The sequence below is a fragment of the Octopus bimaculoides genome, chromosome 7 (assembly GCF_046866305.1).
Source record: "Octopus bimaculoides isolate indiv1 chromosome 7, ASM4686630v1, whole genome shotgun sequence".
NCBI lineage: Eukaryota > Metazoa > Mollusca > Cephalopoda > Octopoda > Octopodidae > Octopus > Octopus bimaculoides.
In genome coordinates this window covers 2,617,237-2,633,096 of record NC_142934.1, presented here as the reverse complement: position 1 = coordinate 2,633,096, position 15,860 = coordinate 2,617,237, and the positions used below count along the sequence as shown (strand labels likewise).

At 35.0% G+C, this 15,860-nt stretch overlaps 1 protein-coding gene across 1 annotated transcript in view; it reads left to right on the top strand.

The window, feature by feature from the left end:
• Positions 1 to 10,992, top strand: part of LOC106872249 (uncharacterized) — a 37,590-nt gene extending 26,598 nt beyond the window's left edge. The window contains exons 2-3 of the mRNA XM_089354585.1: positions 9,147 to 9,355; positions 10,228 to 10,992. Of these exons, the coding sequence (XP_089210711.1) occupies positions 9,147 to 9,355; positions 10,228 to 10,608 (590 nt within the window). The 3' untranslated portion in view covers positions 10,609 to 10,992. The remainder of the gene's footprint in view (positions 1 to 9,146; positions 9,356 to 10,227) is intronic.
• The last annotated feature ends 4,868 nt before the right edge of the window (positions 10,993 to 15,860 follow it).

The window sequence follows — 15,860 nt, the reverse complement described above, 5'->3', positions numbered from 1 at the left end:
TCAGTCTCATTATTCTCATCAGTCTCATTATTCTCATCAGTCTCATTATTCTCATCAGTCTCTCTTGTCTCATCAGTCTCATTATTCTCATCAGTCTCATTATTCTCATCAGTCTCTCTTGTCTCATCAGTCTCATTATTCTCATCAGTCTCATTATTCTCATCAGTCTCATTATTCTCATCAGTCTCATTATTCTCATCAGTCTCTCTTGTCTCATCAGTCTCATTATTCTCATCAGTCTCATTATTCTCATCAGTCTCATTATTCTCATCAGTCTCTCTTGTCTCATCAGTCTCATTATTCTCATCAGTCTCATTATTCTCATCAGTCTCATTATTCCCATCAGTCTCATTATTCTCATCAGTCTCATTATTCTCATCAGTCTCTCTTGTCTCATCAGTCTCATTATTCTCATCAGTCTCATTATTCTCATCAGTCTCATTATTCTCATCAGTCTCATTATTCTCATCAGTCTCTCTTGTCTCATCAGTCTCATTATTCTCATCAGTCTCATTATTCTCATCAGTCTCTCTTGTCTCATCAGTCTCATTATTCTCATCAGTCTCATTATTCTCATCAGTCTCTCTTGTCTCATCAGTCTCATTATTCTCATCAGTCTCATTATTCTCATCAGTCTCATTATTCTCATCAGTCTCATTATTCTCATCAGTCTCATTATTCTCATCAGTCTCTTGTCTCATCAGTCTCATTATTCTCATCAGTCTCATTATTCTCATCAGTCTCATTATTCTCATCAGTCTCATTATTCTCATCAGTCTCATTATTCTCATCAGTCTCATTATTCTCATCAGTCTCATTATTCTCATCAGTCTCATTATTCTCATCAGTCTCATTATTCTCATCTGTCTCATTATTCTCATCAGTCTCATTATTCTCATCAGTCTCATTATTCTCATCAGTCTCTCTTGTCTCATCAGTCTCATTATTCTCATCAGTCTCGTTATTCTCATCAGTCTCATTATTCTCATCAGTCTCATTATTCTCATCAGTCCTCATTCTCATCAGTCTCATATTCTCATCAGTCTCATTATTCTCATCAGTCTCATTATTCTCATCAGTCTCTCTTGTCTCATCAGTCTCATTATTCTCATCAGTCTCATTATTCTCATCAGTCTCATTATTCTCATCAGTCTCATTATTTTCTCATCAGTCTCATTATTCTCATCAGTCTCATTATTCTCATCAGTCTCTCTTGTCTCATCAGTCTCGTTATTCTCATCAGTCTCATTATTCTCATCAGTCTCATTATTCTCATCAGTCTCATTATTCTCATCAGTCTCTCTTGTCTCATCAGTCTCATTATTCTCATCAGTCTCATTATTTTCATCAGTCTCATTATTCTCATCAGTCTCATTATTCTCATCAGTCTCATTATTCTCATCAGTCTCGTTATTCTCATCAGTCTCATTATTCTCATCAGTCTCATTATTCTCATCAGTCTCTCTTGTCTCATCAGTCTCATTATTCTCATCAGTCTCATTATTCTCATCAGTCTCATTATTCTCATCAGTCTCATTATTCTCATCAGTCTCTCTTGTCTCATCAGTCTCGTTATTCTCATCAGTCTCATTATTCCCATCAGTCTCATTATTCTCATCAGTCTCTCTTGTCTCATCAGTCTCATTATTCTCATCAGTCTCATTATTCTCATCAGTCTCGTTATTCTCATCAGTCTCTCTTGTCTCATCAGTCTCGTTATTCTCATCAGTCTCATTATTCTCATCAGTCTCATTATTCTCATCAGTCTCATTATTCTCATCAGTCTCATTATTCTCATCAGTCTCTCTTGTCTCATCAGTCTCATTATTCTCATCAGTCTCATTATTCTCATCAGTCTCATTATTCTCATCAGTCTCATTATTCTCATCAGTCTCTCTTGTCTCATCAGTCTCATTATTCTCATCAGTCTCATTATTCTCATCAGTCTCTCTTGTCTCATCAGTCTCATTATTCTCATCAGTCTCATTATTCTCATCAGTCTCATTATTCTCATCAGTCTCATTATTCTCATCAGTCTCATTATTCTCATCAGTCTCGTTATTCTCATCAGTCTCATTATTCTCATCAGTCTCATTATTCTCATCAGTCTCTCTTGTCTCATCAGTCTCATTATTCTCATCAGTCTCATTATTCTCATCAGTCTCATTATTCTCATCAGTCTCATTATTCTCATCAGTCTCATTATTCTCATCAGTCTCATTATTCTCATCAGTCTCATTATTCTCATCAGTCTCTCTTGTCTCATCAGTCTCATTATTCTCATCAGTCTCATTATTCTCATCAGTCTCATTATTCTCATCAGTCTCTCTTGTCTCATCAGTCTCATTATTCTCATCAGTCTCATTATTCTCATCAGTCTCATTATTCTCATCAGTCTCATTATTCTCATCAGTCTCTCTTGTCTCATCAGTCTCATTATTCTCATCAGTCTCATTATTCTCATCAGTCTCATTATTCTCATCAGTCTCTCTTGTCTCATCAGTCTCATTATTCTCATCAGTCTCATTATTCTCATCAGTCTCATTATTCTCATCAGTCTCATTATTCTCATCAGTCTCATTATTCTCATCAGTCTCTCTTGTCTCATCAGTCTCATTATTCTCATCAGTCTCATTATTCTCATCAGTCTCATTATTCCCATCAGTCTCATTATTCTCATCAGTCTCATTATTCTCATCAGTCTCTCTTGTCTCATCAGTCTCATTATTCTCATCAGTCTCATTATTCTCATCAGTCTCATTATTCTCATCAGTCTCATTATTCTCATCAGTCTCTCTTGTCTCATCAGTCTCATTATTCTCATCAGTCTCATTATTCTCATCAGTCTCATTATTCTCATCAGTCTCATTATTCTCATCAGTCTCATTATTCTCATCAGTCTCATTATTCTCATCAGTCTCATTATTCTCATCAGTCTCATTATTCTCATCAGTCTCTCTTGTCTCATCAGTCTCATTATTCTCATCAGTCTCATTATTCTCATCAGTCTCTCTTGTCTCATCAGTCTCATTATTCTCATCAGTCTCATTATTCTCATCAGTCTCATTATTCTCATCAGTCTCATTATTCTCATCAGTCTCATTATTCTCATCAGTCTCTCTTGTCTCATCAGTCTCATTATTCTCATCAGTCTCATTATTCTCATCAGTCTCATTATTCTCATCAGTCTCTCTTGTCTCATCAGTCTCATTATTCTCATCAGTCTCATTATTCTCATCAGTCTCATTATTCTCATCAGTCTCATTATTCTCATCAGTCTCATTATTCTCATCAGTCTCATTATTCTCATCAGTCTCATTATTCTCATCAGTCTCATTATTCTCATCAGTCTCATTATTCTCATCTGTCTCATTATTCTCATCAGTCTCATTATTCTCATCAGTCTCATTATTCTCATCAGTCTCTCTTGTCTCATCAGTCTCATTATTCTCATCAGTCTCGTTATTCTCATCAGTCTCATTATTCTCATCAGTCTCATTATTCTCATCAGTCTCATTCTCATCAGTCTCATTATTCTCATCAGTCTCTCTTGTCTCATCAGTCTCGTTATTCTCATCAGTCTCATTATTCTCATCAGTCTCATTATTCTCATCAGTCTCATTATTCTCATCAGTCTCATTATTCTCATCAGTCTCATTATTCTCATCAGTCTCATTATTCTCATCAGTCTCTCTTGTCTCATCAGTCTCGTTATTCTCATCAGTCTCATTATTCTCATCAGTCTCATTATTCTCATCAGTCTCATTATTCTCATCAGTCTCATTATTCTCATCAGTCTCTCTTGTCTCATCAGTCTCATTATTCTCATCAGTCTCATTATTTTCATCAGTCTCATTATTCTCATCAGTCTCATTATTCTCATCAGTCTCATTATTCTCATCAGTCTCGTTATTCTCATCAGTCTCATTATTCTCATCAGTCTCTCTTGTCTCATCAGTCTCATTATTCTCATCAGTCTCATTATTCTCATCAGTCTCATTATTCTCATCAGTCTCATTATTCTCATCAGTCTCATTATTCTCATCAGTCTCTCTTGTCTCATCAGTCTCGTTATTCTCATCAGTCTCATTATTCCCATCAGTCTCATTATTCTCATCAGTCTCTCTTGTCTCATCAGTCTCATTATTCTCATCAGTCTCATTATTCTCATCAGTCTCATTATTCTCATCAGTCTCTCTTGTCTCATCAGTCTCGTTTTTCTCATCAGTCTCATTATTCTCATCAGTCTCATTATTCTCATCAGTCTCATTATTCTCATCAGTCTCATTATTCTCATCAGTCTCTCTTGTCTCATCAGTCTCATTATTCTCATCAGTCTCATTATTCTCATCAGTCTCATTATTCTCATCAGTCTCATTATTCTCATCAGTCTCATTATTCTCATCAGTCTCTCTTGTCTCATCAGTCTCATTATTCTCATCAGTCTCATTATTCTCATCAGTCTCATTATTCTCATCAGTCTCATTATTCTCATCAGTCTCATTATTCTCATCAGTCTCATTATTCTCATCAGTCTCATTATTCTCATCAGTCTCTCTTGTCTCATCAGTCTCATTATTCTCATCAGTCTCATTATTCTCATCAGTCTCATTATTCTCATCAGTCTCATTATTCTCATCAGTCTCATTATTCTCATCAGTCTCATTATTCTCATCAGTCTCTCTTGTCTCATCAGTCTCATTATTCTCATCAGTCTCATTATTCTCATCAGTCTCATTATTCTCATCAGTCTCATTATTCCCATCAGTCTCATTATTCTCATCAGTCTCATTATTCTCATCAGTCTCTCTTGTCTCATCAGTCTCATTATTCTCATCAGTCTCATTATTCTCATCAGTCTCTCTTGTCTCATCAGTCTCATTATTCTCATCAGTCTCATTATTCTCATCAGTCTCATTATTCTCATCAGTCTCTCTTTTCTCATCAGTCTCATTATTCTCATCAGTCTCTCTTGTCTCATCAGTCTCATTATTCTCATCAGTCTCGTTATTCTCATCAGTCTCATTATTCTCATCAGTCTCATTATTCTCATCAGTCTCATTATTCTCATCAGTCTCATTATTCTCATCAGTCTCATTATTCTCATCAGTCTCATTATTCTCATCAGTCTCATTATTCTCATCAGTCTCGTTATTCTCATCAGTCTCATTATTCTCATCAGTCTCATTATTCTCATCAGTCTCATTATTCTCATCAGTCTCTCTTGTCTCATCAGTCTCATTATTCTCATCAGTCTCGTTATTCTCATCAGTCTCTCTTGTCTCATCAGTCTCGTTATTCTCATCAGTCTCATTATTCTCATCAGTCTCATTATTCTCATCAGTCTCATTATTCTCATCAGTCTCATTATTCTCATCAGTCTGTCAAGGCCATGATCACAATTCTTTCAATCCACATTAAAAAAAAAAACAGCCACAAAAACTATCTCTGGATTTTATCTTTAAACTATTTCTGATTTTGTTTTTTGTCTCTCACTCCTATTATCTATCAACCCATTTATATCTCTGTCTTATTGCCTGTCTGTCTGTTTGTCTCTCTCTCTCTCTCTCTCTCTCTCTCTCACACACACACACACACACGTGTGTGTATGTGTCGTGGGTGTTTTTCAAAGTAAAAACAATACAAACAGCAAACTCTTGTTTGCCTTAGCTTCCTCCCTCCCCCACCCGCCATTATTGCCATCATCACTCTTTCCCCCACCACCTTCATCACCAGTACCACCACCCTTGCTCCACCATAGAAATAACAAAGTATTCTTCTATCTCTTTTCAAATTGTTGTTGGCTCACTTCCTCTTTCTCCCCCTTCACCCCATCTTGTTTGGATGTGTCTGTAGCACACATCATCTCCTTCCACATCACCTTTTGTTACAGCTACCATTAGGTCATTACACTCTGTCCCTCTGTCCCCCCCCCACATATATATATATATATATATATATATATATATATATATATATATATTTAGTATATTCTGTGTGAAGGACGTAGCAGAGTAGAGTATAAAGTTTGTCCACCTTCAGATTTCACCCTGTGCTATCCAGTAGCAGTATTATACATACTTCCAGATTTTCATTTGGGCATCTGTCGTATGTGAATAGATTATTGAAAAAGTTTTGGAGTCAACAAGAAGGTGTACAGTTAGACATTCATTTTTTAATCACTACAGTTCTTCCTACACAATGTAGCTCTCCAGGCATGCAGGTACTTGATTATGCAACTGTTTCTCTGCACTATGAGATCTAGCTGTGTTTCCTCAGGTGATATGTAAATATTGTGTCTGTAAGTTCAAATTCTCAGCATCAAGAGCATCCTCTCTGTCTGTCATGGCTTGAAGTGAGTAGTAACCTCAGTTTATCAAGGTGTGTTGTTGCTGAAGGACCATTGGGACCGAGGGGTAAAACTCTACAATATCAAATCGTGTAAATTTGAATTGGGGTTTATCTTCTGTTTTCTGAAACCATTCAATAGTTGTACTACTACATATCCATTGAGTAAGATTTGAATCTGCTCTGGTATGTCGTATGCTATCAATCTATTTTGGATTTACTAATAATTCCTATTTCGCTTTTTGTGAGATTTATTAATCTAGGATTTTGCATGAAGTTATTTTCATGGTTTTTTTAAGGGTTATAACAGGATTTCATGGGATAAGCTTTTCTACTTTTTTCGCTTCTACATTAATTGAATGATAAATGGTGGGGTTTGTGTTCTTGTATGTTTTAATTATGTTGTCAATCTCCAAAAACTTGCTTCAGAAGGCACTTGAATTTAGTAAGGCTTTTGTCACTTTAACAAATACTGATATAAATATAATTATGAATGCAAGGAAGCCATTACTCTTTCATGATAATTCCTATTGGGTAAAAAAGAATGAAGATGAGTTATTTGACGTGGTAATGATGATATTGGATTTGTTCTTGTCTAGAGGGTGACTTGATCTGAGACAGTGTTCTGTTGAAAGAAGTTGGATGTTATGGAAGAGCCATGTCAACCATTTTATCACAAAGCATGAAGCTGTTAAATTCACTTTCATGTGATAAAACTGCACTGAATCTGCACCAGGGACTAGGTCGCAGTGGTGCAACAAAAATGTTGACGCCTCATGAAATAAACTTAAAGTGAATTTTAATAGTTTTAATATTTAATTATTTGGTCTGAATGGCTCTTCTGTGTTGTTATATACACACACATCTGTGTGTGTGTATGTGTTGACTAGATATAATACCACATGTGTATGTGAGTATACATGTCTATCTACGTTTGTATGCGTGCATATATATATATATATATATATGTGTAGCATACTCACGCACATACATGTGCGTGTGTGTGTATAAATACTTCTTTTGCTTTCTATAAATTTCTCTCCTCCGACATAAGGTGATATTCTAGAACTTCCCATGTCATACGAATGTGACCCCATTCCAAGAATGCATACTTCCGCACAGGCACATAGATATCTTATCACATTTACTCTGAAGTGCATGCACACACACACACACACACACACACACACACACACACACACACACACACACACACACACACACACACACACACACAACTTTGTTTTTAGGTGTGTTTGTTTTTCCCCTCTGCAAAAGAAAGTATTTTCATACACATCTCTTGAGACATCATGCAGACTGTGTGTGTGTGTGTGTGTGTGTGTGTGTGTGTGTGTGTGTATACATATGTACATACATATCTATATTTACATGTATGTATGTCATTATTCAGTATTTTATGTCAAGATTTCTGGCCAATAGAGAAAGAGCCGGTTTAGAACCTAGATCCAAGGTTCCTTCATTGGGATTACAACATCAACAACAGGGTATTTTTGAATGTATGTATGTATGTATGTATGTATGTACTTATGTATGTATATGTGCAGATTTTTATGTTTTGTCTTATGTATGTATTCTCATGCATGTAGTTGTATATTTAGACATGCTCATATTTATTTAAAAACTTCTGGAAAATTTTATGTATGTATGTATGTATGTGTGTATGTATTTATACATAAATACACATATTTGAGAAAGATGGTAACAACTCATAGAGGAAAAGAGAGATTAAATAAAGAGAGAGAGAGAGAGAGAGAGAGAGAGAGAGGAAGAGAGAGAGAGAGTGGGTGAGTGAGTGAGTGAAAGTAGAATCCTTTTTGTTAAAAACAAATCCCAGAAGTAAATTCATTTCTCAGAGATGACTTTCACACGAGAAGCAATGGTTTAAGATCGTATTAATATAAATGTAGTGACTGTGAAAATAATTCATTAGAAATAATTATGTAATGAGCAAAAGATAATATCTCAGTGACTACAGTGTTCTAAGGTGTTGGTTCATTAAATATCTCTAGCTTTTTTATGCTAGAATGAGCTAAACACAATTGTGTTTCAGGCAGTATTCTATAGCAGGATGCTTTTCCTGTCAATAACCTTTACTTGTTTCTCAAGGGTTATTTTAGTCAGCTGGTCCTTGAAAGTCTACTACAATTGGTCATAATGTCATCAAACTGTCTCACTTACAGGATGAAAAGTAAAATCTGGAACATCAACTTTTATGCAAACACACATACGCTCATACATGCATACTCATCTCTCTCTCTCTCCCCTCTCTCCTTCCTCTTTCTCTCCATCCATCCTAGCCCTTATGAGATGGTGCAGTCTTGTTGGAAGATGTACGGTCTTCAGTTGCATACTCTGTCTATCTCCAGGGCCTCACAGCTTTCTCCAACTTTCTCTCTGTGTAGAGAGCAGCATGAACTCGTTAAGCCGTGTGAAAAAATGGTGAGGAAGCATGACATTTCTCTCTTTGCTGACAATTTCCGGAACCGAAAGGAACTTAGTAAGCATGATTGTAAGAAATCATTGGCTTCTGGCCATTCTGCAGCTCAGCCTTATACATAGTGTTGTTTGTTTAGTATTTTGTCAAGCTGTCCATCCCATCACAGCATAATGGACAGTCATAAAATTATGATGATGATGATGATGTTCTCGACTATGTCAATATTGCTAAATGTATGTTATTGTTTAACCCTAGGTCATCCATAGTGGTCTGGTGGTCAGTCCAGTTAGCTGTGGTCCAAGACATGCTATTATATAGATCTCTTGTGCTTCTATTTCAGGTGGGTACTGGGATGTTGTGCCTTTGTACAATGCCCATCTACCTGGTTCTGTAAAACTGCCGAAGAGGTTTCAAAGATTTGTGCATCAAGCTACGTCATTCCGTGATTTAGAAAATATGCATTTAACCAATATGACATGCAATGGCACAAACAACGAGAGTCGATTGGCAGATTTGCGCCAAGCTATAATGTGGTTGCGACATGAACTGGTGAGTGTTCACACAAAAGTCTCTTTTTTGCCATTTTCCTTTTTTCTTTTTATGGTTGTGGTGTGTTGTATGAAGTGAGTGAAAGTGTTGGTGACAGGAAGAGTTTCCAGCTGTAAAGACACTGTCTCAGAAAATTGTTACCACAATGGAAAAGGATCAGAGAAGTAAATGAATGTTTATGATGATGATGATGATGGTTTCTTTTAAAAGGCATTTACCTAGTCTCTTCTTGAAATGTTTTTGTATCACTGTGCACAAGGCCATAGAATGCACACACACACAGTTTCCTTTTTCTAAGCAACTCTTACAAACATAGCCCCTTTTGATCTGTCCCCATGCTTTCTTCTAATCACCTTCTTATGTCTTGAGGATACACTCTGACACCTTGTTGCCACCATCTTTATTTATCTTTCCAGCTCCACCCTATTATTCCTACCCACCCTTATATAATGTTGGGTAGGCGCGTATCTCATCTGTAGCAACAAACCTGTTCTTGTCCCTTCAGTTAACCCTTTGCCATCTCTTTCTTCCACTCAGTCTTTAGTCTTGTGAATTACTAGAGGTGGAGCCATGGGAAAAAGCATTAGGATGGGCATCCATGCCCAAACAGAGACACGGGCAGCAGTACATGATCCCCTGACATTATGGGATCCTGTCGAATAGACCAACTCATTCCAGCATGGATAGCAGATGTGAAATGATGATGATGATGATATGTGTGTGTGTGTGTGTGTGTGCGTGTAAGAACAAAATTGGCATATTGAAATATCTCACCAGAGTAAAACAACTTGCTTAAGACTTATGTAGCAGTCTAATATAATGAATGTGCTTAGTGAAAGCTTTCATGTTTTTCTGGTTTCATTTTTTTCTAGATTGATCTTCGTCAACACGATGTTCTTTTAAGGAGACAATTCCTCAACATCCAGAACACAGTGGAATCAATAAAACAAAGTCAGGGCTGTATTGACACCAATGGTGATATGGTTGAAGAAGAAGATGATGATGACGATGACGACGACGACGACGACGATGATGAGGATGACGAAGAGAGCATGACAAATGGCATCGATCCACCTTTGTATCCTTCCCTCATTAGAAACAGGAGCCTGATTATTCGGGCTTCAGCAGCACAATCAACGACAAATGAAGAAAACAGTCAACTGGAATTCCGACCGAGGACTTCCTCAACTGTCACAGCTCGAGATTTGGCAGCGAAAGCCCGGAGGAGGGACAGCAAAGAACTTTGTCTATAATCAAAATATGCTGGGACTTTTAACTGTACTTTGAGCTTCATACTGCCATGTAGAGTGAGAGAAGGTGGATGAGAGAGAGAGAGAGAGAGAGAGTGTGTGTGTGTGTGAGAGAGATGAGAGATTGATTGTAAATATAAAACTGCTGAAAGCTTGTCTTTCTGTTGCCTACAAAGTCAGAAAACTTATATTTTCCTTTATAAATCCATTCAAAATATGGAAAAACTTTTCTGTCTTTGATTGTTTCATATTTATTTTTCAATAGGATTGGAATGATTTGATGAAATTTAGATATTACAGGTGATCAGCAAATTTACAATTTACAAATATGTTGGTTTTTAAACCAAATGTTTTTTGCCTGATAAAGACGGGTTCAAACACTTGTTATTTACTTTTATATTCTCTTCATATATCCGGACAAAATTTTCAATATAACCCTTTGTAACCATATTTCCATTGAAATATATTCCTTTGTTTCAATTAATTCTGAAAATACTGAAAAATTTCGTAAAATAATTTTGTCATTATTAATCTGATATTTGAAACATGAAATTTTGATGGAAAGTTTTAATTTAGATCCCTTTAAATAGAAAACAGTTAGGGGTCAGGCAGGTTGGCATAAGCATTAAAAACAAATTGTAATCATGTCGAAGGAATCTGAATGAAATAGTAATCTATAGAATTGGTCAAGTGAGAGGGATGCTCCTAGAAATGCCTTTTCCTCCTTCCCTGCACCGACTCTTCTTCCTCTTCTTCTCTGCATTTCATATTTATTTTTAGTGTCAATAGGGGAAACAATAAAGTTCATGAAACAATCAGTATTGAGGTTTAGTCTCATTGGGGCTAGTTTGTCTGGAGGGGGGGGTCATGTAATACGACTGGGAAAACTGTGTAGAATGCAATTTCAGCTTTCATAACTGAAACACTTTCTTCTATATATGAAACTCATAAGAATAATGTTTTTGTGAATAAAAACTATTTTGGAATCAGCGTAGACACTGTGGTGAGGGAGCGGGTGGGGAGATGTATAGCAGTTGTTGGGGATCAGCTCCAGTTGAAGCATTTTGTTACACAACATTTAATCTCTCAGATGTAATTTTATGTACACACATATGTACATACAGTAACAAACACACATATATGTAAGTGTAGGTTTGGTAGAACACACAGGATAAATAGAACTCAATATCCATGAGTGTATATAAATACATATAAGAAAATGAGATGATAACGAATAAGCGATTATCTTATGAACTTCATTAGCTTACACCTGTTTCTGCTATAAGATGCAGTGGATTCATAGTTGAGTGCCTGAGTAACACCAGATAGCTTCATCAGAGGTTTGAATATGAAGTGTAATTTTTTGGGGAAAATAACTACATTTATGAAATATAACCCATGCTAGCATGGAAAGCGAACGTTAAAGGACGACGATATATAAGAAACAAGTATGACCAATGAGAAAACAAATACATGCGTGGAGGAAGAAAATCAAAGACTCCTCCCATCACTAGAATGCTGTATTCCATTGATGCATATTTGAGGGTCTGATGAAGTTATATCATTTATTATCGCACTTTCTTATAACTACTCTCTACTTGACTCATGCTTCATTCTGAAGCAGTTGTACATTGAGTTCTACACCAGGGTTTTAGTCTCGAAATGTCTGAGCAAAATATATAGACATACATACGTATATATATATATATATATATATATATATATATATATATATATACACACACACACATAAGCACACACACACATATAAAAGTGTAAAGACCCCCTTCAGTCACGAATGACCAAAGAATTGCACCTAGAAAGTTCCCCTCATAAGCACAAGTGTGTATAAGGTTGTTTGTGGAAGATCAGCAGTCACCCAGCCTCCCCCACTCCATGCCCACCAATGTTATCCAAGGGAAAGACAAAAGGGGCCAATACAGCTTGGCACCAGTGACATCACAATCCATTTCTACAGTTGGGGGAACTGGAGCAATGTGAAATAAAATGTCTTGCTTAAGAATACAACACACAGCCTCGTTCAGGAATTGAGCTCACTACCTCATGAGTGTGAGCCCAATATGCTAACCACTGAGCCATGCGTCTTCACATCAGTGTGACACGCTTACAGAACTTAATACACACACACACACATATATACAACAAGCTTCATTTAGTTTCCATCTACCAAATCCATTCATAAGGGTTTTATACATATATATAAATATATATATAAACATATACATATGATAATAATATTAGGGATAAAAATCCAATTTAATTTAATTTATCAAACTTAAAATTAAATTAAATTTCACAATATATAATATATAAATATATAATTTAGAGAAAAACCCACAATTCTTGAATTCATCCATGAAAATCCAGTCACATATAGAAAAATTTAATAAGTAAATACACTAAAAAGACCTGTAATAAAAATACAAAGTAATAAATATTAAAATAATAGAACGACTACACGTGTTTCATAACCACATTTTCAAATAAAAAATAAAATAAAATACAAATCGATTGAAAATCAATTCTATTCAAAAATATAGCTAATCTTCAGGTCAAAATACAATAATAATAATAAAATGAATGTATATATATCAACTAACAATAAATAACAAATGAATTTATATAAAAATACTTATTTTACCAATAAATAAAAGAAAAACATTTAACAATATTATCGAAGCTTTAGTTTAAACTAAAGCTTTGATAAGATAAGTATTGCATTTATTTTCAGTAATATTGTTAAATGTTTTTCTTTTATTTATTGGTAAAATAAGTATTTTTATATAAATTCATTTGATATTTATTGTTAGTTGATATATACATTGATTTTATTATTATTATTGTATTTTGACCTGAGGATTAGCTATATTTTTGAATAGAATTGATTTTCGATTGATTTATTTTGAATCAAATTTGTTTTTTATTTTATTTTCTATTTGAAAATGTGGTTATGAAACACGTGTAGTCGTTCTATTATTTTAATATTTATTACTTTGTATTTTTATTACAGGTCTTTTTAGTGTATTTACTTATTAAATTTTTCTATGTGACTGGATTTTCATGGATGAATTCAAGAATTGTTTTTTTCTCTAAATTATATATTTATAAGCATATACATATATATATATATATATATATATACATATGTCTGGTGTTGCCATCCAGTTTCACCAGTCCTCAGTCAAATCGTTCAACCCATGCTAGCATGTAAACCGGACGTTAAACGATGATGATGATGATGATGTATATACATATACATACATACACACACACATATATATATACATATAGATATATGTATATACATTCATATATATATATATATATATATATATATATATATATATATACACATATACATACATATATATATATATATATACACGCACACATTATATATATATATGATGAACTCCCCTGTGTGTCTGAGGCTCCAACAGTTTACTCTTTCTTTGTCAGTCATAATGCTGGCTGTTCTTGCAGTTTCCAGTTGATTTTGTGTTGCATGTCTTCTGCTGTATCATTTAGCTGTGTGCCTGGTATAAAGAAATATTAATGAATGCCCCTCAGCCCAATGTGGAGGCAGGATGCTCATATAACCTAAGCAACACGTACTCAGTGAATGATCAGTGCAACGCAGAGGCTGTGCACTGTGAAGTGTCGATGGCGTTGTCCAGCAACAATAATATTGGAATATAAAAACATGTTGAGAAAGCAGCGAACCCCTTTAAAGCCAAGCTAAATAATCACAGAACCTCTTTTAGAATCCAAGAGAGGTACAATGTTACAATACTAGCCAAATATATATGGAAGTAGATGTTGTAAGTATTGCTTGTCTGAGAGGAATATCATTCTAAAAAATTCATGCAAAGTAGTTTTATGAACTCAAAGAGAAAAATATTTTGTTACTGCCCTTATGATAGGAAATTTCTTTTTGCAATGCAATTGTCCCCCCTTTTGTCTTTTTGGACTAGAAAATGAGAAATTTGTACAGAACCAACACTCTTCGATTACAGCTGACATTGTTTCATGGGAAGCAACACTTCTTTCTTTTCTGGAAAATGATATAACTTTTCATTCTGGTTTTTTATTGTCACCAAGTGAACCAGGACTGTTTATTTTCCTCCATCATGAAAGAGGTTATGCACTTCTGAAGAGTCATCAAAAACTGCCAGCTACAATAATTGCAATCAAATGAAACCATTGGTAACAATTATATGCCATTACCTGCACAGGCTGGTGTAAGCTCTGCACCTTAGGCAATCCCTAAGTCCTGGCTGGCAGATCCCTCTCACAGTGGGAAGTAAAACTAATTTTTTTTAATCACAAACAACTATTGAATAATTAGAAAAATAAACAATGATCAGACCTTTGACATGGTTAATACAAATGGTCAGTCAGTTTGATTATCTTTGTTGGACACCAAAGGGTTTCTTTCTCTCTCTCTCTCTCTCGTTATGTGAACTGTCAGCCATAAAATATGTTGCTGTGTAAATGGTAAGACAAGAGTACTGAATATGGAACTAACAGAGTTTCACACGACAGGTCGTAAACTCTTAACAAAGGTTAAGTAGCAGCAAATAAAGAAGTGTGCCTTGCATGGAAAGTGTTTCAACAGGGTTTAACACCCAACACATTATGTTTTATATTTGTAGCAAAACAGCCTCATTTCTCATTAACATATAATTAACAATTATGTTGTATAGATTATTATTATTAATATTATTATGAAGATGAAGATTAATTTGTTGTTGTTTTTGCTCAACTCTGTACAAATTATACAATAATCAGTAATTTCATTGTTTACAGCTGTATATACTGAAATACTTCCTTAAGATTGAAATATTTATATGTTTATTAAATATCCAACACAACCACTTCAACATCTCCATCTTGTATTTCATTTCACAACCCCCCCCCCCCTGAAGTCTTGTCTTTGATCTTTAAAAATTTTTTACTTCTAAATGTTTTTTGTTGTTTAACCAAAGATTAGTTCTAATCCAGCAGATCTAAGACCAAAGACATTCCAGCCGTGACCATCCGTTCAGACATTTTCCACCAAATACCAAAATGTATGAAGGACTACATTAGCAAATGTTCTCTATTTTGATTTGAAAATAGTCAAGATGTGATTCAAGCAAGATTTAGCTGCTATCTCTAGCAAGTTGAGTGACACACTTAAGAGTCTCTTCGGTTGGATCATCTTTTTTTGTTTTACTTCATGTTTACTTTTA